This window comes from Cydia amplana, chromosome 2 (genome assembly GCF_948474715.1).
Source record: "Cydia amplana chromosome 2, ilCydAmpl1.1, whole genome shotgun sequence".
NCBI lineage: Eukaryota > Metazoa > Arthropoda > Insecta > Lepidoptera > Tortricidae > Cydia > Cydia amplana.
The window spans coordinates 19,646,271-19,670,007 of NC_086070.1; the positions used below are offsets into that span (position 1 = coordinate 19,646,271).

Below are 23,737 nucleotides of genomic sequence, written 5' to 3' on the forward strand. Positions count from 1 at the left end.
TGACTGCGTCTAAAAGTAATAATTTTAAGTGAAATTTAATGTCATTTGTTTGCATTTCTTTGACAAGCTCTTCGGCTCAAAGAGTGTTTAGCGTATAAAGTTAGTAGATTTATTCCAACGTAGAGAAACAAAACTATTTTTGTTATTTAAATATTTGGCATTATCTAGTTGCAGTTTATTTCTTTTAAAACTTATATGTAGGAATTTTGGTGTCAGTAATATGCATTTAACGTCAAATTAATATTATTAAATATATTTATGATTGTATATTAAAAAAAATCAAATCACTCAAAATACAAAACAGATCATTTTAGTTTTGTGGCCGATGTCAAGTATTAACAATAGGCTTTTTTAATGTTAAAATTTGGGAGTCTCCATTTTTAGTTTACTTATTTCGAATTCTAATCTTGTTGTTGACATACACATCCAAACTAGACATAATTGCATTTTCTTCTATTTTTTTTAGTGCTTCGTACAAAACTTTGTTCGCTTATGATTATAAGATAACTTATCACGACTTATAGTTATTAATCGCGTGCGTGATTATATTTTAATTGTTATGCCATATAAAATAAAGAACATCATTAGTTAGTACAGGATCAGTCAGGTAAGGATCCAAGAACTCTTGAGTATAACTATATCTATTTAGCGAACAATATCAAAGCAGACCATTATGTATTGTAACTATTGTAAAGGCTAACTAGAAACGGTGTACGTATATTATTCTAGTTCCCTAGGTTACTGGAGCTCTGTTAGCCTTTCGTTCACAAAGCAACATTCCTAATATAAGCATTTCAACGGCTTGACGTGACTTGGATTGACCTCAAGCGATAATATACCAACTAGCAGTTAGCCTTTTAACAGTTAAGGGTCACAGTTGCTTGAGCTAATTTGGAACATAGCCGAGTAATACAACTTTAGCTTCAAGGCTCTTCTGCTTTCAACTATAAAGACAAAACTAGCTCAGTTGAAAACGAAGTAATTAATTGATGTAGCTCCTACGAATAATCGAGCAATAATTAACACCTTCTTCGTATTACCTACGTTTAAAAATATTTTTTGGAAACTTCCTGAGTTTACGAGTAGGTACTTCCTGTTTTAGGTACTTATTCGAAACTTCAATTTTGTGTCTCGGGTGAGGCTCAGGTTGGACCGTCAGAGCTGGGGCCTTACCATGATTTCCTTATTGCAATTCTGTTTAGGACCTAAACTGAATTGCTAAGGGACGGAGTTCTGCGACTTATATAGCTCCGTCCATTAGCAATCAGTTTAGGTCCTAAACAGAATCGCAATAAGGACATCATGGTAAGGCCTCTGAAGTCTATTCGATGATGTTAAAGAGTCTACCGAGTGAATATTGTGAATATTGAGTGAGCTTGGCTAGGGTGATTTACATAATATCACTTTCAATATGCAAGGTACTTACTTGATATTATACTGAGATGACAGGTGTAGATATTTCAATATAACATTATAATAGTTAATCAATTTATTTCACCCGAGTGAAGCTGTATAAAATAGGTAAACTGTAGTAGCTACAGCGAAATAGCATTAACACTTTATAAACGAATTTGTTCATAATATCTCAAAGTAGAAACGAAAATAACCCTTAATTGTGCTTGCTGCGGTTGAATACGTGCTCCAAATGTTGATCTTAATCAATCAGCCCAAGTGCTATTAATTAGTCCATGCACAGCTTGCCACCTATTGCATGCAGCGCAAATCAAATTCATAATGCCATTATTGTTTGCCTCGTAAATTGGCTGATGATGAATGAACTCGTATGTATAAGTATTTTAGTAAATTATAATATTTAAAACCTTCGCGTTTTGAACACATATTAACTCACATTTATAGACGGGTCTAACGCGAAATTTATTCAATTACCTTTATATACCGACGTTTCGACACAGGTTTCACTGGTCATGGTCGCGGCCAACTAAAGTCTCAGCAAAATGTCAAAACAGAGATTTGTGCAACTACCCGACGAAAAGTGTATGAAAAAGTTTGGGGTAGACATCACATTTTCAAACCACCCACTACACATAATGTTAATTATTGTCAATAGTCCGACACGCAACACTCACAATATCCACGCACACGTCCGAAGATAGATCCTTTGGCTTTAACTTCTGTATCACTGGTTCCCAAGTTGGCGATAAGTTGAATCCATCCTCCCTATTAAAATTCCTGGGGTGTTTCTTGATTTCAATTGCCCAATGATGTCTACCCCAAACTTTTTCATACACTTTTCGTCGGGTAGTTGCACAAATCTCTGTTTTGACATTTTGCTGAGACTTTAGTTGGCCGCGACCATGACCAGTGAAACCTGTGTCGAAACGTCGGTATATAAAGGTAATTGAATAAATTTCGTTTTAGTAAATTATTATGAACACCTTTACGAATGCGAAAATTTGATTGAGATAATTCTTTATTTCACAAAATTAAACTTATATTTAAACAGCTTCCTAGCCTTGTCCATGTCGGTATAGTACAAGCTTTTTCGATCTGTGAAAAATTGTCCCCAAATATAAATCCCATCAAAAACATTACATGTAAAAAGGTGCAAGTCTCGCAACGCTTTTACTACAAAAAAGTTTTTAGATGTAATGTGAAACCAAGTCGGTTATTTTAATCAGTGCCAGGGGATGTTAAAACCGTATCAATAAGATATCTTTAATTTGAAATACATATAATGACTTGGCCATCGCACGGCTGCATAATGACATAAGGATCATCGTCACCTATTAAAAATAATAACGCTAGCGCTAATTGCAGTTTGAGCATTACTTACACATATTTACGAGTACGGTACGAGTAAAGCCTTATGTGCGATTGCCAAGTCATTACATGTATTACAAATTAAAGATACGAGGGGTATTCAAAATATTCTCGGTATGAGAATGAAAACAAACAAGTACGAAAAGTTTGATATTTTTATTTTTCAATATACTCCCCCCCTATGTTCATACACTTAAAAGATCGATCAATTATTTTTTTTAATCCCTCGTAAAAATATTTTTTATCTTTCGTGTAAAAATGCTCCTCCACTGCCGCCTTCAATGCTTCATCGTCAGAAAATTTATTTCCACGCAGATCCTTTTTAAGATTGGGGAGCAAAAAGAAGTCGCTGGGGGCTAAGTCCGGACTATACGGTGGGTGAGTAACAGTTTTAAACCCACGTTCAACAATAGCTGCCTTGGCAATATGAGCAGTATGGACGGGGGCGTTGTCATGCAGAAGCAGAATACCTTTGGTTAACTTTCCTCGCCTCTTTTCTTTAATTACATCCTTTAATTGACGTAGAATGTTAGCGTAGTACTGTCCTGTGATATTTACACCTTTTTCTTTATAATCGATTAGTAATACTCCTTCACAATCCCAAAATATCGTGGCCATGACCTTGCCAGCTGAAGGGATGACCTTCAACTTCTTGGGATGAGCTGAACCCTTAATGTGCCACTGCATGGACTCTTGTTTACTCTCTGGGTCATAATGATGAACCCAGGTTTCATCTCCAGTAACTATTCTTTGCAGCACCTCATCAGGATTTTCACCGCACAGGTCAATAAAATCGGAACAACAAGCTACACGCATGTCTTTTTGAAGCCGAGTCAGCATTCGCGGAACCCATCTTGCACTTACTTTTGACATATTAAGATGGTCATGTATAATATCATGTACGGTACCAATAGAGAGATTGGTTACTTGTGCTATAGATTTTACCTTCACTCGACCATCTTCCAATATAAGTTTTTCCACTTTATCAATATTTTCTTGTGAAGTAGCTACTACAGGCCGGCCAGGTCTAGGGTCATCTTCAATACTCTCCCTTCCGCGTTTAAACTCGCTTGACCACTTTTGAATGGTAGATAAAGAAGGAGCAGACTCACGGTAAACACAATCCATTTCCTCTTTTATGGTTTTTTGATTTTTACCCTGTTTTGTCAAGAATTCTATCACGCATCGATGTTCTAATTTAGTTAACATTGTCAATTCGCACAGGATGTTCATGTTTGTTCAGCAATTGCAGAAAAACAAAAGACTATCTCGGTTCGAATTATACTTTTTTTTAATGTCAATGAATAAACCTTAGCGGCCAGTAACGAAAGAAATTTTAGAAGAGGTCGTAAGATATCAATACCGAGAATATTTTGAACGCCCCTCGTATCTTATTGATACGGTTTTAACACCCCCTGGCACTGATTAAAATAACCGACTTGGTTTCACATTACATCTCAAAACTTTTTTATAGTAAAAGCGTTGCGAGACTTGCACCTTTTTACATGTAATGTTTTTGATGGGATCTCATCTCTTTTTGTAGGCAGTCCTTCTTTTCGGGTACTCATACCCATACTATGTATATACATATCATAACTAAACACATCTTCATTCATACTCACATCGTACATCGTAGTGTACCTTTACATTACCTACTATTTGTAGGAACTGCGACAGTAACTTTGTAATAGCATATATTTATATAGGTTTTCTGTGGCTTGATAAGCTGAAAACTACTTATGTTTAAAATTTGAAACTTGTGGGTATGCTAGAAGTATGAGATCGAGAATGATGATCGGTGAGTGAATGAGTGAGTGAGTGAGTGTGTCAGTGTCGAAACTAAGGAACTTTGACGTACAATAATTCTTAAACTACAAGTTCAAATTTAATGTTTTTAAAAATTTATCTAAAGCATATTAAGCCCTATATGTCACTGAAAATTCAGGGTTCTAGCTTCAGCCAGCACAAAATTACAGGACGTCGAAAATTGCCTGAATCGCTTCGAGAAAAGGATGGTACGGCCGTGCCTCTTTGTTTTGCTCGACTTGGCGGGGGCACTGCCGTGCCCCCAAATTATTTATTTATGGATTGAATGATCGTGAACTGTCCTGTTACGTTGAACTCATTACAACACACAGAAATAATGCCGATTGCGTTAACATGACGTTGATTTAAGTTTGTCAGGCTATAATTGTTGATGTCTACAAAATGTTGTTTGTGGTGGTCCGTACTCCGTACAAAATCCTACACTAATTAAATTTAGACCCGACACGCTTCTGGCTGTTTTTTAACTCTTAAACGTTCTTTTTAAGAAATATTCCACAGCAACCCTACTCCGTGAAGCTGAAATCCACAGAGGCACATTCCCCGGGCAGGTGTCCAAGGCTTTGTATGGAGCATACTTGTCTGATCGACCGCATTCCGCTCGGAGGGTTTAACGTAGACGGGACACTCGGATACAGCGCTAAACGGCGTGAGAAGTGGATAATATAAGTGTGTATGTTGCACATACATAATATAAACGTAAGATGCATTGGATTGGAAAAATTAACCCATGAAATTATGAGTAACTTTTGGGATTACCTAACAGGAAACCTAAATACCAATTTTATGGAATAGAGTACAATAGAATAATTTCAGTATAAGTACACAGTTATACAATACATACACAGGAAGAAATAAAAGACTTATAACTAACTTGTACACTGTAACTACACTGAAAAAGGTGAACACTTATTATGAGTTATGACATATATTTTTACTTAATTTATAATACATTATAATTACCTATATGATGCATTTATAACCAGATTCTATCTAGTAAAGCAAAATATTCAACGCCCGAAGCATAAAAAAAAATAGTTTTTCAGGAACTATTAAATATCGCGATTGATAAATTTAACTTACAAAATCGACTATTGTGGAGTCCAGTGCAAACTGTGTGACATAATATAAGTAAGATAAACGGTAATACTGAATCAGCTTCGAATTTAAAACGGTTCCGAAAATCACTCCTAATTCCCGAGAATCATAACAGGGGCTCTAACCGCGAAAACCGAAATTCGCATATTGCGGGGATCTTTCTCTTTTACTCTCATTACGCCATAATTAGAGTGCGACAGAAAAAAATGCCCGAAATTGACGAAGGATTTTCGCGGTTATATTAGGTAGCCCATCGTTCCCAGATCGCCCAGAGTTCCATTTCGCAATTACCCGACATTGGGTCTATATACATATATAACACATATGTATTTATTGTTTTATATGTTTTTTTATTTCTTTTAAATGCTTGTCGATATATATTTCATTATTATGAAATGTAGGTTAAATCGCATCTGATCTTTGAACTCTACCTACACTTGGGTAGTTCAACTACGCCGTAGTTATCCGTGTCCCCTCATTGGACCTCTATATTATGAGAACCCGGCTGTATATTAAATATAATGAGAATGTGTGATATAACGAAAATGGTCGCATTTAGTATTATAGAACTATTTCTTACAGGAAATATAAATATATTTTTCACAAACAATTGATGAGAGTGTGTTTTGAGTATTTTATTAGACCTGTATTCCATAAACAAACTTTCTTTAAGACAAGATTATGAATATACATCAGGCTATCGAGACGGCAGGGCCTTGGGGGTCAGAGGCGCGCGCTTTCTTTAGGGATTTGGGGCGTCGTTTGCGCGAGAGGGGCTGCGATCCTCGCTCTGGGTCGTATCTGGTTCAGCAGGTTTCCATTGCAGTTCAGCGGGGAACGCAGCAGGAATAATGGGGACCTTTGAGCCAGGTACGATTCAGGGTGGTTTATTTTAGATTTTTGTGCTGTATTTATTTGTAGTTTTAGTATATAAGTTAGTTTATAGGTATTTATTGTAAATTATTTATAAAGCAAATAAATAAATACAATCTAAAATTTAAAAAAAAAAAATATACATCATATGTTGACATACATTTGACGGCGGGGCTCAAAATTATTGGGGAACACATTAAACACCCAAACACTTAGTGCCAGTTGCACCTTCCGCACTTGACAGACTGGTCAACGTCACCCGGCGCGCCGCGTCGCGGCGTTTTACTATGAAATTTTCCATACAATAAAATTTAGCGAACTCTTTAACCATGACCATGACAAACAGTTTGGTGCTACCCACCCTTAACCTTCTCCCTTTTGATGTGAGTTAAAATTCTCAAACTTTTTCAAGTGTATCGGTAACGTATTATCGAAACTGTAGTCAACGTTGTATATTGATTTTTTTTTTAATTATAAATGGGCTTACTCATGGCCACAGACTAGCCGAGGCGAAGACGTAGTGGCCTACGATGGAGCGAGCCTGCCCAGAAGGTGCCTGTTCACCCTTGATTTAAAGGTAGAAATACTTGGATTGTAGAAATACTTTCAACATAAATTAGATTAGAAACACAGAAATAAACCACTGTCCTGAAAGTTAAATTGAATTCCTTGTATCAGTGTAACATCAAGTAACTAAGCAAGGGATGTAATTAATCGGCCAAGTTCATGTGACGGCATCTTAACAATTGAATCAGAATAAATTACACTTGGAAACAATGATAATACATCACGGATACTGACTTACACGAACTATACCCAGCTTAATTGCTATTTAATACGAATATCTAGGGCTTAAAGTACCGTAAAACGGGGTCACCAGAAATCGTGGGGTGAATAGACATGCGGGAGTCATATTTTAGGATTAAAGAAATAATGAATCTCGTAAAACTAAAACGTATTAACATTTATTCCGACATTACAAGAATATCTTACATTAGACAATTTAAGTGACACCTAGGTATATCATTGACTTAGCGGCCTGCTTTCGCGGAGGTAAGCCAACCGAAAAAGATTCGCCACAGACAAATTATGAACTTTTTCTTTAAAGTTGTTATTATATTGAAAAACGTTCATCTCTAAAATTATCTCTAAAATCCTCTACATTGATACCAAAAGAAGTTAATAAAGTTACATTTTTTTGACTGTAAAGTAAGACCTCGCCGAGGTAAGAAATGAAGCCTGTCTGAACTTTATTCTAGCGGTAAAAGTAGAAATACAAACCAAGTAAAAGTTTGTAATCCTGGTAATATGGGATCTGTAGGTAGTATCTAAATAATAAATAATATCACCAATTTTCTCTATAATTAAGCTTTTTTTTGCAAAAAGCAATCGACAAGCAATTTTACGTGACAAAGGGGTCACTGGACACCCATATGGGGTGAGTAGTTACGCCATAGGAGGTGATTAGATATCACAAATGGGTGAAAGAACACGTCTCGTGGGTGAAAAACACGAAAAAACAATTTTCTGTCAAAGAACTGTTTAACAGATATACATACTATGTGCCAAATTCGATGTCTATGACCACTAAAACTGTATTTTTCTATTCACCCCTTTCTTGTGTCTATCGACTCCATTTTAAGGATATGGAGAAAACAGGTAGTTTTCTTTGATTTTCTCTGAACTAGGCGGGTAAATATTGATTTCACAGATGCACATTTGAAGAACTAAGCAAGACTCAAATAATTATGTCATAATTATTACTATTATCATTTGGATTATTGGTGAAATCGTCCTTGAAGTTGGAAATCGTGTCTATTCACCCCGTTTTACGGTAGTAATTGTTAGGTGAAATAGCTATGTTACAAATTATTCTTAACATTCATAATGTGTAAAAATCGTAAAAGTTTAAATCAGTGTATTCTTAATGGCTCCTCTACACGATGGGCCAGCGCCGGCCACTCCAAGGGACGCAGCCATGCAGTAGAATGAGATAGCTATATCACTTGCTCCCTCTAACGCATAAATGCGTCCCTTGGAGTGGCCGGCGCTGGCCCATCATGTAGAGGAGCCATAACATTTTGTATTGAACGCATGGAACTAATTATAGTCTTCATTATTGCACATAAAATGTATTGAAAGTTGAAGTTATACTTATTGAAGTTGTACTTTATGATGTTATTATTATAAAAACCCTCATGATAAAATAATGCGCAATTTTTGTGCACGAACAATAACTAAAAATAAAGCAAAATACTTAAATCAGGTTTTGGCTGATCATATTACAGTAAGTAAAGTACCTAAATAACACTTTTTTTGTTCAAAACAAGAATAAGTTAAATCTACATTATAAAAAGTACAAAGGTGAACTTCCTATGAGGGACCGCTTTATGCTTACTTTTATTTAAATAATTTAATTTTAATAATTTAATCAGGCAACTAAACTAAGCCCGTATTTCATATACAGGGTGTCCCAAGAAGTAGTGATATACTGAAGCTGGGAGGTAGAGGACCTAGAGGGCTATCTGAATCACCCCCATGTATGTTCCGCGATTTTTCGTATTTTCGGAGTTATGATTTTTTTTAATTTTTCACCTATCGCCGAGTACGATGAGATTTTTATTTATGGTGACGTGAATTATTGCGGTAGATGCTTGATTTTTTTTGTGTGCTAAGCTGATAGATAGGCCAATTCAGTATGGTAACATTTACTATCGTTAGATCTCTGAATGGAATAAAGAAAAAATTAATGCCAAGAAAGATAAAATTACCCAGTATGTTTTATTTTTCTAAGCGCCCTTGAAGTTGTGAACATACTGGGTAATTTTATCTTTCTTGGCATTATTTTTTTTTAATTCCATTCAAAGATCTAACGATAGTAAATGTTACCATACTGAATTGGCCTATCTATCAGCGTAGCACACAAAAAAAATCAAGCATCTACCGCAATAATTCACGTCACCATAAATAAAAATCTCATCGTACTCGGCGATAGGTGAAAAATTAAAAAAAATCATAACTCCGAAAATACGAAAAATCGCGGAACATACATGGGGGTGATTCAGATAGCCCTCTAGGTCCTCTACCTCCCAGCTTCAGTATATCACTACTTCTTGGGACACCCTGTATCTTACAGACTGGCGCTATTATATAATAGTTACCAGCTTTATGTTATCTACCTACTACCTCACAACTATGTGGACCGTCAATATGATAACAAACAAAATTGAATTGGAAACATCGAAAACGCCGGAACAATGACAAACGATTAATTGATATTGCTATCAAATTCAGTAATTGAATAAATGTGTCACTGGTATTCGGAATTTGACGTGTAGTTATTGCCCGCTGGGATGTTCGCACAGAACATATTAAAGAGATTAGAATGGCTATCGCGCGCAGTTAGTATCGGAACCGGTGTCGCCACTCGTTCCTCTCAACATTTACTAACACTCGCGCAACGATAGTAAAAACTAGCTAGCGCCTTGTGTGCGTGGTGAATGGATACGCCTCCTTTAGACAGATTTGATGTGTGGCTTCTTAATCTGAACGTTATTGTGGCGCAAAAAGGGATGTTTACTTCGTTTTTCGGTCAGCGCGGGCGAGTAGCAGGCGAGCGTTTGCTCAAAACCGCGGCGACACGTACCCTGCTCGCATCGCCATTCTAACCTTATTACTTGTTCTGTGGATGTTCGGTTAATATTTGAACATGATCTCGTTTGTGTAATTTAATTGTAAAGCGAGTCAGTTGCATAATAATTTTTATGGAAAGCATCACGTGATCACCGATCAGCCTTTATAGAAAATGACATGTCGGACACCTCGGCCCAGGCTCGGCCCGGTCTAGCGTAAGTCATCCTTTATTCTCAATCCGCTCCGGTTAGATATTTATTATGTTATGAAAAAAACTACTGAAAGTGCTCCTACCAAATGATCCTAAGAGAGGGAGATATTTTTGTGATAAGATTGTATTACATTTATATATTTCGTGAGTGGAGCATGGGCAGAGAGAACCATACTGTCTTTTTATTTACACGACTGCCCAAACAAAAAGAGTGTATTGTTTTCAGCGTTCATGTTTGTATGTATATATTTAAGTATTTATGTGAGTTTCTTTATTCCACGATAACTTCAGAATGCCTTAACCGATTTAGATGTATGATATATCATTAGAATCCTTACGTCATTCCGGGTGACATAGGCTGTGTGACGTCATTACAAAATCAATATGGCGGACTTAATACGTCATATTACGCAACCTTAAGAAAAAAAACATCTTGCAAACCTATCAAGTAGGGTATCAAAATGTAGAGCTTTGAAAGACGAGTAATAATATATATGCGACATGTTGGTTTAATTTTGAGAAAGTAAGTACTTTCAAAATATGTTAAGAAAAGCAAATCCCATTAAACCATTTATTATTATTGAATCGGATAATAAAAGGAAGGTTTTCACCGCCGATCATAAAAAAAACATAATATAGTACATATTACATTATACTACTTAAAGTTTTTAACACATGTTTTAAAAGCAGCCAAATACCTATGTTCCAAATTGCGCTAATGGAATCGAAATGTGTACATATAACTTATATTTATTAATCGATACGATTGTAGAGTCCGTCTAAGCTAACTCTGCACCGACTTTGACAGAAAAGAGTGTGAAAGTGTCATTAATAACCTATTTTTTTTGTAAAAATCTATATTTCTTCAAAGGCCAAAGGCCGAGCTGCATACCCTACACTAAGGCCCGGGGCGTAAGACAGACCCGGTGCGCGCTTTATACAACATCCCCAAGACAGTATTCTAATTGCAAAGGCCGAAAGCCGAGCTCCTCGCAGGGCCGAAGGACTGGAGCGTAAGGCAGGTGCGTGCTTTTTGTATCTTCCCCAAGTTTCTTAATTGCGAAGGCCGAAGGCCGAGCTCCGCGTAGGGCCGAAGGCCCTTAGCCAGGCTCAGTGCGCACTTCCAACTTCCCCAAGCATCTCAATTCCGAAGGCCGAGCTCCGCGGAGGGCCGTAAGGCCCGGAGCGTAAGCCAGGTGCGTGCTTTTTGTAAGTTCCCCAAGTTTCTTAACCTGTCGAATCCCACGATATGACGTCACCATAAGCGTTCTGGCTCATATATGAGCCGTGGGAGCTGAAGGCCGAGCTCCGCGTAGGGCCGAAGGCCCGGAGCCAGGCTCGGTGCGCACTTCCAACTTCCCCAAGCATCTTAACACCGAAGGCCGAGCTCCGTGTAGGGCCGTAACGTAAGGCCCGGAGCGTAAGCCAGGTGCGTGCTTTTTGTAAGATCCCCAAGCTTCTTAATTGCGAAGGCCGAAGGCCGAGCTCCGCGTAGGGCCGTAAGGGAATATTTTTAGGAAAACGTCAACTATTCTGAGGAAGAAATTCAAACAATCTTCTGCTCTTTTTCGGTAAATAAAATGTACGAAATGTGCAATTTTCTTTGATCACAGATACCGAGGTCTCCATAGTAAATTTTATTAAGTCGTAAAACGACTTTTGGTTCCTTTTATTTGATTCCCGGTGGTTGAGGTAAGTGAGCGTTTTTTGACATTCTTAGGAGGCAGTTTTCCTTACCTCTAAAATCCATCAGCATTACGCACCCTGTAAAGGTCTACCTATTTATTTGAACCGAGATTTAACTTTTGTGTACCTCGCCATTTATTATCGAACAGAGTTAAGTAATTTTATGCCACTGAGTAATCTAACACAAGATGATGTACCCATAACCAGGGGTACGTATCCATAGCAGCTTCTTTCAGATCCTTTAACAAACGGGAGAAATCAGCAGCACATATATTTTCTCAAAAATGGACGGCAAAGTCGACGTTGCCAGTTAAAAAATAGGTCGCGAAATGCGTGGTTTATGGTCAGTCAAAAATAAAAAGTTAAAAACATTGCAGTCTCGATTTCGGGAATGGAATGTTGCATACAAATTCCATTAAGTACCTATATGTCGAGTTCCAAACTTTTAAAAAGTTGAAATGGCCATATCAAATGAAGGCCAAACAGCCAAACAGATGATCAGTACTTAGTATTATAATGTTGGTACCGCGACTATTTAGGTGTCTCAAATAGGTTGGCGTATTTTCAGCAGAAAAATACACTTCTTTTTTTTAAGGCGGCAAAGCAAATATTTTCAATGGTTTTACTTTTTCTGTGATAATTAGACAGTTGCTCCTGCAAAATATTTCTATTTCTTGTACCATTTTTCAGAAAAGCACTATATATGACTTGGCTGGAAGGCTACTTGCTGGCTTCGGATTCAATTAAACGGACTTAAGGCCAGCAAGTAGCTACTTCCGAGCCTCGACAGTAATGTACTATTTACATTATATGTACTACACACATCCATTATGAAATAAGATATTTTTTTATTTCAGAAATAAAATATATATAATATAAAACAAACAAAATAAAAGATGATAGTTTTTTTTACAGAAACTTAAAATGTTTGTTTAAATGGTTATTTTCTGGTTACGACTAAATAAACTGCAATATTTCTTAAATATCTTCGTAAGTCAACAATATTTTTATGTAGTAAGATAGGTACAGATGTAGTGCATTAGTACATTATTGTCGAGGTTCGGAAGCAGCTACTTGCAGGCTGAGGATTCGTTTTAAACGGACGACCTTGGGAGTCCGTTTAATTGAATCCGAAGCCAGAAAGTAGCCTTCCAGCCGAGTCATATATAGTGCTTTTCTCAAAAATGGTGCAAGAAATAGAATTATTTTACAGAAGCAACGTTAAAATTTTCACAGAAAAAGGTAAAACCATTAAAAAGATTTGCTTGCCGCCATTAAAAAAAAAAGAAGTGTATTTTTCTGCTGAAAATACGCCAACCTATTTGAGACACTTAAATAGTCGCGGTACCAACATTAAGCCTGTAACAGACTATCGCACCGCACCGCGACCTTGGAGTGTCGCACCCGTAAGTAAGAGCGAGAAAGAGATATCTGTTTCTCGCTCTCACTTATGAGTGTGACGCTCCAAGGTCGCGGTGCGATGCGATAGTCTGTTACAGGCTTTATAATAATAAGTGCTGATCATCTGTTTGGCTGTTTAAAGGGACCTATGCCTTCATTTGATATGGCCATTTAAAGTTTTAAAAAGTTTGGAACTCGTTAAATAATGGAATTTGTATGCGACATTGCAGTTCCGAAATCGAGACTGCAATGTTTTTAACTTTTTAATTTTTTGAATGACCATAAACAACGCACTTCGCGACCTATTTTTTAACCGGCAACGTCGACATTGCCGTCCATTTTTGAGAAAAATTATTTCCATCGTAATTTCAGGGAAACGTGCGAATGTATCTTGCTTTTTCATGCAGTCTCGGTACAAAAAGTACTGAGGTTGGCTGAAGTAGCATGGCAAATACGAACGTTTCCGAGAAAATACGATGGAAAATATTTATGCACTACATCTGTTTAAAACGTTTAAAATTATAAACTGACACTGACTGATTATGTCAAGTTATTTCGTGTCCAAAACGACATAGTACCTAAATCCCACAAAATCGAAGAATAATTTTGAACTGCTCCCTGATTGATTAATTCTGCAATATAACATAAATCCAATGTACAAACAGATCTCGCCTGGAAGGCGAAGGAAAGGTAATCAAATTAGGGTATTAAGTTACTGAAACCTTATATCCCGACGAGACGTGGTTGAATTAATCTTTCCTTACCATAGCTTACTACATAATTGCAGTCAGAGCAGATCAATAACACTTATTACTGTCTTTGTCTTTTGTATGTTATAAAAAAAAATCAAAAAACAAAAATGGTTTATTGTTTAACAGTACAAGTTTTACATAAAAGAAACGTCTGGCGGAACCCAAACTAGGCTGAGCCAGTATCATGGGGCCCTTGAGTGCAAAGCAAGTTTGACATTAAGATTATCATGCTACACTTATTACTTACACTTAACAAAGAGCATTAACTATAAAATTTATAAACTAATAGGATACAAAATAATCGCGCATTCATTCATTCATTCATATATTAATTCATATATTATTAATTTCATTTATATATTAATTTTGTTTTGTATTCATGTTACCTGTCGTAATTGTTTCACCGGATGGTCTCATCGTAAGATCAGCGCTGGAAGTCGCAAGCAATATGCTGAGGTGAGACCGTTAGACCATTTCGTGGCACTTTATCCTTTTATGTTTCTCTGTTATGTATAACTGTCTATTTTGTGTTTATGCTCATGAATAAATAATTTCTATTTCTTCTTAAAGCAATTAAAAAGTTTAATTATCTTGCAATGTTTGTTTTGTTAACATCTATAAAGCAAGTATGTAACCAGTTTTTAGGTATTTGTTGTGTACCTATCTAGTTTTCATGACCATGCAATACTTATTAGGGTAGCATCAAGCTGCGGGCTCAGCACGGTTCCATTTTTATCGACTATCACTATGCCCGTCACTTTCTCACTTACATACTTGTTAGAACGTGACAGGCATGGTGATAAACGATAAAAATGCTACCGTGCTACTAGGGCTGGTCTGGTAAGTAACAAGAACGTGGACATAGTAGAAACCTCTATAAAAAAACAACGCAATCTCTTTAAGGTTGTGCTAACTGAAATAAATAGTCTCATTACTTGTAACAAATGTATTTGATACTTATGATAGTTATGATCCGTGATGCAGGTACTACTAGCGACCAGCCCAGGCTTCGCACGGGTTAACAAATTATACACATAAACCTTTCTCAAGAATCACTCTATCGATAGGTGAAAACCGCATGAAAATCATGGTTTTTGAGTTTATCGCGAACATACAAACCGCGGTATTCGGAAAACAAGATCCGTTCTAGAGAAGAGAACGATACGATATGTACTAGATACCTGGTAGTTTCGATTTCAACTAGATATCTTTTGCAGTTCAATTCGGGCAACCAATGTCACTTTTACGTTAAATTATCGTGTTAAGATCGTTTCAAAATCGTTTTGAGATCTAAAAATACATAACGAGACGTTTTAGACATTGTGGAAATCGTTCAAGAGTATCTCCAGAATCGCGGAGATGTCAAATTTGACAGGCTAGATCTTAAAAATATCGTTGTCGTATCTTGGTGATATCTTAGACATCTAATATGTCTAGTTCAAAGAGTTCAAGTAGTTACGCTACAATTAAATAGAACTAGCCGTTGCTGTATATTCTGTGGTAATCTTGTAGAGATTAAAGCTTTGCATCTAAAGTGTCATTTACATATTTTGAGTTAAGTGTGGAGGTTCCTCAATATTAGCAAAATTTAAGTAGTTGAAGAGGTTCTAGAAATGTGCATTTATGACTAAATATTTAAAAAACGCCACACAAATACTAAAAAGCGTTTATATTTTTACTCTTATTCAGCAAAAATTACGTTCAATTATGTTGTAAGTAACTTAAAAAACAAAAATTGACACGTCGTATGAGGAAATTAAAAGACTGGCACAAGAAAGAAATAATTGGCGATTCCTCCACCGACAAGAGCAAAGCTCTTAAGTTATGATGATCATGATGTTATAACTTATATTATGCCTTTCACTCATGCCGTCTACGACCATGTATGCTTTGATGTCTTTGTAAATAACTCTAAAGCTGTAATATTTTTGAAACATTTGTTTGAACTAAATGTAGTTGTATATAATATATATTTAATCTGCTTTCATTTAAAACTCGACACCTGTATCTGCAAAGTTTGGGTGCAACATTCAGTATTCGCAATGAGGCGGGAGCCATGTTGATTCGCTGTCATTATGTTGAATTAGATGCGTTGCGCAATTATTTCCCGGCAGTTTTGGGTCCCAATACTATGCCCAACAACAACAACATACTAAAAATTGGTAGTTTACCGGCGCAGTAGTTCCCGTAAGGCATATGGCTAAAGGAAGAATTAAGTATACTTAGTACCTACAGGTTTCCGGTTCCGGTTGTCAAAACGTTAACAGCTCGGTAGTGTCACTCCGTTAAAACAAAGCGAAATAAATAGTTAGAAGAAGAAGTTTCCACTAAAAACAATCTCAAGTGATAGACAAAGTGATAAAAAGTGTTCAAAATAATAGTTTCGGTGCGAAAAGCCGATTATAAAAGCATATTTCGGGACAAATAAGGAGCGGATATTTAGAGGTTACGATTTAAGCAGAGACAAGCAGTGACAGTTAAGTTAACGTCCAACTGTCATCATAGTGTTGCCAGAGTGCAGAGTCAATATCCTACTAAAACTACGTTCCATTCTACGCACATCAAAATATGGAAGCGCAATTTGAACTCTATTTTGCAAAAATGCAAATAGAAATGCAGAACCTAACCGAATTAATCACAAATCGAATAACTGAAAAAATAGATGAAAAACTAAAACCTTTTATAGAAGAAAACGAAAAATTAAAAAAGAAGGTGGACTTACTCGAGAAGAAAATAGAATTTATGGAAAACGAAAAGAAAAACAACAACATAATTATACACGGGCTGAACGAAGGGGAGAAATCTATGATAGAACTTATCAAAAAGGTGCAAGAACAATTCCTGACCGAACTCAACATATCCATTGAAGCTTCTGACATAAATAAAATGTACCGCATTGGAAAGGAAAAAACTAGCGGAAAACCAAGACCTACTGTTCTGTCCTTTGTAAACGGATGGAAAAAGGCAGAAGTACTAAGAAACAAGAACAAGTCTAAAGTTTTACAACTCGCAGAAGATTACTCCAAAGCGGTTTTAGAAAAAAGGAAAGCATTAATACCTCAATTAGTTGAAGAAAGGAACAAGGGAAAGGTGGCTTATATAAAATACGACAAGTTAATAATCAAAGATAACCCAGACAAGAGAGAAAACAGAAAAAGAGAGCTGTCTACTTCCCCTTCAAGCAACTCTCAACCGAAGAAACAACAGAATGCTACCTCGTCATCGTCACTACATAATAAAACGAATGCCTTTGATCTGATGAGAGCAGGGACCGGAACCGGTTACCTTAACCGGGGTTTTTCATAGGGTTATTTTAGAAGTGGTTATAAAAACCCCTACCATAACGGTAACCGTCTGATAAGGTAACACTTTGATTCGGTAACCGTATCAGATCGAGTTAACCCCTGTTACCGGTAACCGAAATAAAAACCCAGTCTATTCTGTTACCTCATAATAAGGTTTTGAACCAGTTCAAACGATTGTAATCTTTACGCAGACTTAAATACAACTTATTATTGAATAACCGTGGTTAGCATGGGCGGTCTATGAAGCCTCCAGCACAAACAAGTTTTTTTGCCGGTAACTTCGCTTATTGTCAATTCAAACAATATTGTACTTTGAGTCCTTAAGCTAAAATTGAAAACATAAGTGAGCGACAGCCGCAGCGCGGCCATTCCTTTGTTTATCTTTATACCTGTGTGTTCCTTGTTTTTGTTAATTTCGGAGCAATTCTAGTTTAGAAATTTTTAGAAAAGGGGTTGCAAGTAAACAACATCATATCCTAGTAATATCTGCTATTATTTAGTTATATTTTATGCTACTTAGATTATTATTTTTATTTTCGGGTTCACACTTGGTACCTACAGATTAAAGACTGATTTAAAGAAAAATTTTCACCTAACTAGTAATTTTACTGGTACCTAGTTAGGTATAATTTATCTTAAGTGATTTAAAAAAAATCACTTTGTGATAAAGATACATGCGCTAGCGGATTGTGGTAGATATTTTACCATTGTTAACAAATGACATATGTACTAGTTATTATGAGCTTATTTTATAATAAGCAATTAAAGTCTATTTTTTTATTCGGTAGACTAAAATGACATTTCATAGTATGAAATGAAATGACACATGATGTTCATACTATGAAATGTCATTTTAGTCTACCGAATAAAAAATAGACTTTAGTTTAAAATGTTTTCAGATGCGGTGAGTTGTATGAGCTAAAAGTCGTAATTTACCTTGTACCGCTTAATGCAGCGATCAGAAAATATATATCTATAGCAGTTATAAACTTATTTTAATACTACAAATCTTTCATTAATACCAGAATTCATTATACATATTCATTGGGTATCTATAACATTGGTAGGTGAAATAGTTTTGATTAAATTAAATAGATACATACATACTTAGTAAGCAGTGTTGGGCATTCAAGAATAAAATCATTATTTAAATAAGAATTCCTAAGAATAAAATCATGTTGATTTTATTCCCGTCAAAATTATTCAAATAATTTTGATCGGAAATAATTCGTATGTGAAAAAATTGAATAAGAATAATCTCATTCTTAATCAAATAAATATAATCATGATTTTATATTCTAAATAATATTCCTGGATTAAACATGTAGTCTGGGTGCCGTATAGGCGTTACGTATAGATAGGAGTAAATTAGACAAGAAACTACTATGTTTCTTGACTAATTTATACCTGATTTTATGCAATAAAATCTTACAAATTTAATTTACTGCCGCATAGTCTTGGTATTGGACGATACCCGTATTTATTTTAATGTGATAACTAAATCATCAGGTACAATTCAGCTGCTCTGAACGGATGGTGGATAGCGAAACTCTTCAATGGCTCACTGTGCCTAAATTAATGTAAAAAATAAAAAACCGGCCATGTGCGAGTCTGACTCGCGCAGGAAGAGTTCCGCACCATTACGCAAAAACCAGCAAATAAATCACGTTTGTTGTATGGGAGCCCCACTTAGATATATATTATATGCTGTTTTTAGTATTTGTTGTAATAGCAGCAACAGAAATTAATTATTTGTGAAAATTTCAACTGCCTAGCTATCACGGTTCATGAGATACAGCCTGGTGACAGACAGACGGACAGAGGAGTCTTAGTAATAGGGTCCCGTTTATACCCTTTGGGTACGGAACCCTAAAAAAGATGTTTTTAAAGGTAGGATAAGGAATGGCTCGATATGGTGTATTGCTATTTCTCCCCGCCGGGCACAGATGGGAATAGGCGCTTCATTTGAATCATTCCCATATGTCCCCGCCTCATGTATTGCGGCGATCACGTTGGGCAGGAACAAATGGGGAAAATACTCATGATTTTTTTCTGTTTTCGAATTATGTTTATAGTTCGTTTTTTTTAGCATTAGAAAGAACTTGAAAGAAGGTAAGCGATTTTGACATGTGTTTTAATTGAAAAACACTTTTTAAAAACCATAACTATTACTTATGAAAGCAGAAGACTATAAAAGATCGTATTAGATTCCAGAGAATTGTTACATATTTACCGTAACTTATTTTTAAAATGTGCTTTTCAATTAAAAAAGAGACATCAAGATTGTTTACCTTATTTCTAATGCTAAAAAAAATGAACTATAGTATGTGGTTTCAGTATCCGAGTTACTACCAAGACTTATGGTGTTTTTAAAAGCTCTTCTGATATTTAAAATTTGCATTTATTATTTAGACGGAAATTAACAGGTATTAATATCGTTTGACACAACGCTTGCCGCACGTGTTTAGCAAATGCTGACAAAGAATTCACCACGCCACGACTTAATCCTATTGCCAATGAGTAATAAATGACGGTCTCAAGTGGAAACACGCCTGCAAATTTCTGCAAATCTATTTAATTATAGTGATAAGCGTAGGACTCTTTTCTTACCTGCAGTAATTTACTATCTCATTCACTTTCCGTAGGTGTGAAAGAGATAGCATACGTAAGACCTCAAGGCTTATAGGAATAATAAACAAAATACATACTTAATACGCAAAGAAATATACATTGAACCATCATAATTATAATATCGCAGTTTACTTTCTATGTAGCTTCATTATAAAATTATCATCACTGTTTCGAAGGCTTCAAAAAATTCAAATCAATCCGACCATTGAAAAGAGGGGTGAAATTCATTTTACTATCTATATACATTGTACTGCATATAATATGACGTATAATATGACCAAATAAATGCCATTTAACCTTGTTACCACTAACTCATGTATCTACAATTACATCAATTAGTCATGACACGGCAGAGCACTGATAACAATACTGTAGTGTAGTACAATAATAAGGCTTTATTGTTGTCACTATGACTCTCACCGCATTCTGCTTAATCCTAAATATCCTAATACAATAGAAAATACCACGACCTTTAAACATTCGGTGCACTTGCGTTGTAGCGCGCGTGCCAGCGGAGCGCAGCGTTTCGATTTAAATACGCATGTTGCTTCGCCTGTGTAGGTATATTTATTATCTTCATGTTATTAGGTACTAGGAAGTGCAAATAATTGACTTCATACATGAAATATATTTTGCAGATTTTGTTCAATAGTCACCTTCAACAACACGAGAGTAATCTAGAGCAGAGTTGGGCAAAAAATAACTTGAATAAGAATAAGAATAAAAACAGAAATTTCATTTTTATTCCAATCGATTTGAATAAGAATAATTCTTGCACTCGTTATTTTAGAATAAAATGAAAGTGAATAAATCATGACTATTCATGACACTTTTATCTTAAATGAAAAAGACAAAACGGAATATTTATTCCAGATGTAGGATTATACTAAATAACGTTTTATTCAATTAGAATATTATTCTGAATTAATTTAACTTTTGTAGTTACTACTACTTTTAATTTTGTAAGTTTCTATAATAAATAAAACAGATAAAACAAATAAAATAAATGAAATAAATAAAACAAATAAAATAAATTATATTATTTTCATCTATTTTATTAGTATTGCATTTTAGTTTTTGTATAATATTATAAGTATTAGTTTAATTTTTAAGTAGGTTTATTTTAATTTTAGTTTAGGTTTTAAATTTTTAATACATAGTTGTAATGTTTTTTTATTATTACCTTTTAAGTTAAATAAATGAACTTTATCCTAATAAAATAAATAAGATAAATAAAATAAACAAAATAAATAAATAAAATAAATAAAACAAATAAAATAAATAAAATAAATAAAATAAATAAAATAAATAAAATAAATAAAATAAATAAAATAAATAAAATAAATAAAATAAATAAAATAAATAAAATAAATAAAATAAATAAAATAAATAAAATAAATAAAATAAATAAAATAAATAAAATAAATAAAATAAATAAAATAAATAAAATAAATAAAATAAATAAAATAAATAAAATAAATAAAATAAATAAAATAAATAAAATAAATAAAATAAATAAAATAAATAAAATAAATAAAATAAATAAAATAAATAAAATAAATAAAATAAATAAAATAAATAAAATAAATAAAATAAATAAAATAAATAAAATAAATAAAATAAATAAAATAAATAAAATAAATAAAATAAATAAAATAAATAAAATAAATAAAATAAATAAAATAAATAAAATAAATAAAATAAATAAAATAAATAAAATAAATAAAATAAATAAAATAAATAAAATAAATAAAATAAATAAAATAAATAAAATAAATAAAATAAATAAAATAAATAAAATAAATAAAATAAATAAAATAAATAAAATAAATAAAATAAAACAAATAAAACAAATAAATAATAAAAAAAATATATATATATAAAAAATAAAAAAATAGACAAAATAAATAAAATAAACAAAATAAATTAAATAAACAAAATAAACAAAATATATAAAATATATAAAATAAATTAAAAATAAAAAAATAAACAAAATAATCAAAATAAATTATATAAATAAAATTAACAAAATTAATAACAAATTAAATAAATGAAATAAGTAAAATAAACAAAACAAAAAAATGAACAAAATAAACAAAAACATTAAAATAAACAAAAACATTAAAATAAGCAAAATTAAATTTTTTTTTACAAAAATAACAAAATAAACTATTAGTTCTATTAATAAATTAACTATTTCTTTTAGTAGGTATAGGTATTTGACTGACGGCACATCACTAAATACGAATGTAGCAAACCAATAAGCAACCGATAATAAAGGTTACCATAACTGAATAAAAACCGGTTAAAAACCCCTAACAAAAACCCTAACGCGATGGGGTTTTGAGATTAACTCGGTTAAAGGTTAAGGTTACCGTTTCAATAAGCTTACCGTTACAATCAGGTAACAGTATGATAGGGTTACCGAATGATACGGTAACCGAATTGATTGGGTTACCGAATGGATAGGATTAAGCGTAAAGAGGGGTTTTCCGGTCCTTGGATGAGAGCCAGATCTAACTCAAACTCCTATGAATATGCGAGGCAGCGGTCAGCAAACGGACTGGATGAAACATCATAGCAACTAAAGCAACAACAAACAACCAAAGTATCAGGTCCCAACCCGGCTGGTCCCCGTGGGACGTCAGACCAACACCCTCCAACCAAGGAAACAGACTTAACAACACCCCAGGTACACATTTCAAATAGTAAACAACCATCACAGAACAAAACAAACAACAAAACAGACAAAACAGTCGACTTTAAATCTAATGAACTGAAAATCTGTACTTATAATGTAAGATCATTATCTTCGCCAGAACGGCTACTACAATTAACCTATGCCCTTAACAAAATTAAATTTGACATATTGGGTCTCAGTGAAGTACGGAAACTAGGTTGCCAAATCGAAGAGCACCAAGAATACATACTTTGCTACAAAGGAGAAACAAAAGGGCTCCATGGAGTGGGTTTCCTTATCAAAAAGACCTTCTTACAAAATATTGTTAGTTATAGTGGAATATCAGAACGAGTTGCGGTTTTAAAACTCAAATTTGGAGAGGTCCCTATAACAATAATACAGACCTATGCACCCACTGAATCAGCAAACGAAGATGAGGTAAATAAATTCTATAGTGACCTAAGAAAAGCTCATGAAAATCAAGACAAAATAGTAATAGTCATGGGAGACTTCAATGCGAAGATAGGCCAACCCAAAAAACATGAAAACCTAGTAATGGGAAGATATGGATACGGAACAAGAAATAAAAGAGGTGAAAGACTCGTCCAATATGCTTGTGAACAAAAACTGTCCCTAATGAACACTCACTTCAAAAAGAAACCTAACTGCAAGTGGACGTGGATATCTCCTAATCAAAAAATTAAAAACGAAATAGATTTTATAATGTGCAACAAACCCAAAAATATAAAAAATGTAGAAGTACTAAACAAGTTCTCATTTCCATCCGACCACAGATTAGTGAGATGTACCTTCACAATGAATTGTCCTAAACTAAATAGAAAAAACTTTACTTCTGTACCCA

The 23,737-nt window shown here is 34.3% G+C and overlaps 1 protein-coding gene across 1 annotated transcript; it reads left to right on the forward strand.

Moving 5' to 3' along the window:
* The first annotated feature begins 16,501 nt into the window (after positions 1 to 16,501).
* On the forward strand, positions 16,502 to 23,032 carry LOC134655423 (uncharacterized). Its single transcript, XM_063510894.1, has 2 exons — positions 16,502 to 17,539; positions 22,998 to 23,032. The coding sequence occupies exons 1-2, from the start codon at positions 16,828 to 16,830 to the stop codon at positions 23,030 to 23,032; spliced, it is 747 nt and encodes a 248-aa protein (XP_063366964.1). The 5' UTR covers positions 16,502 to 16,827.
* Positions 23,033 to 23,737: the final 705 nt, after the last annotated feature.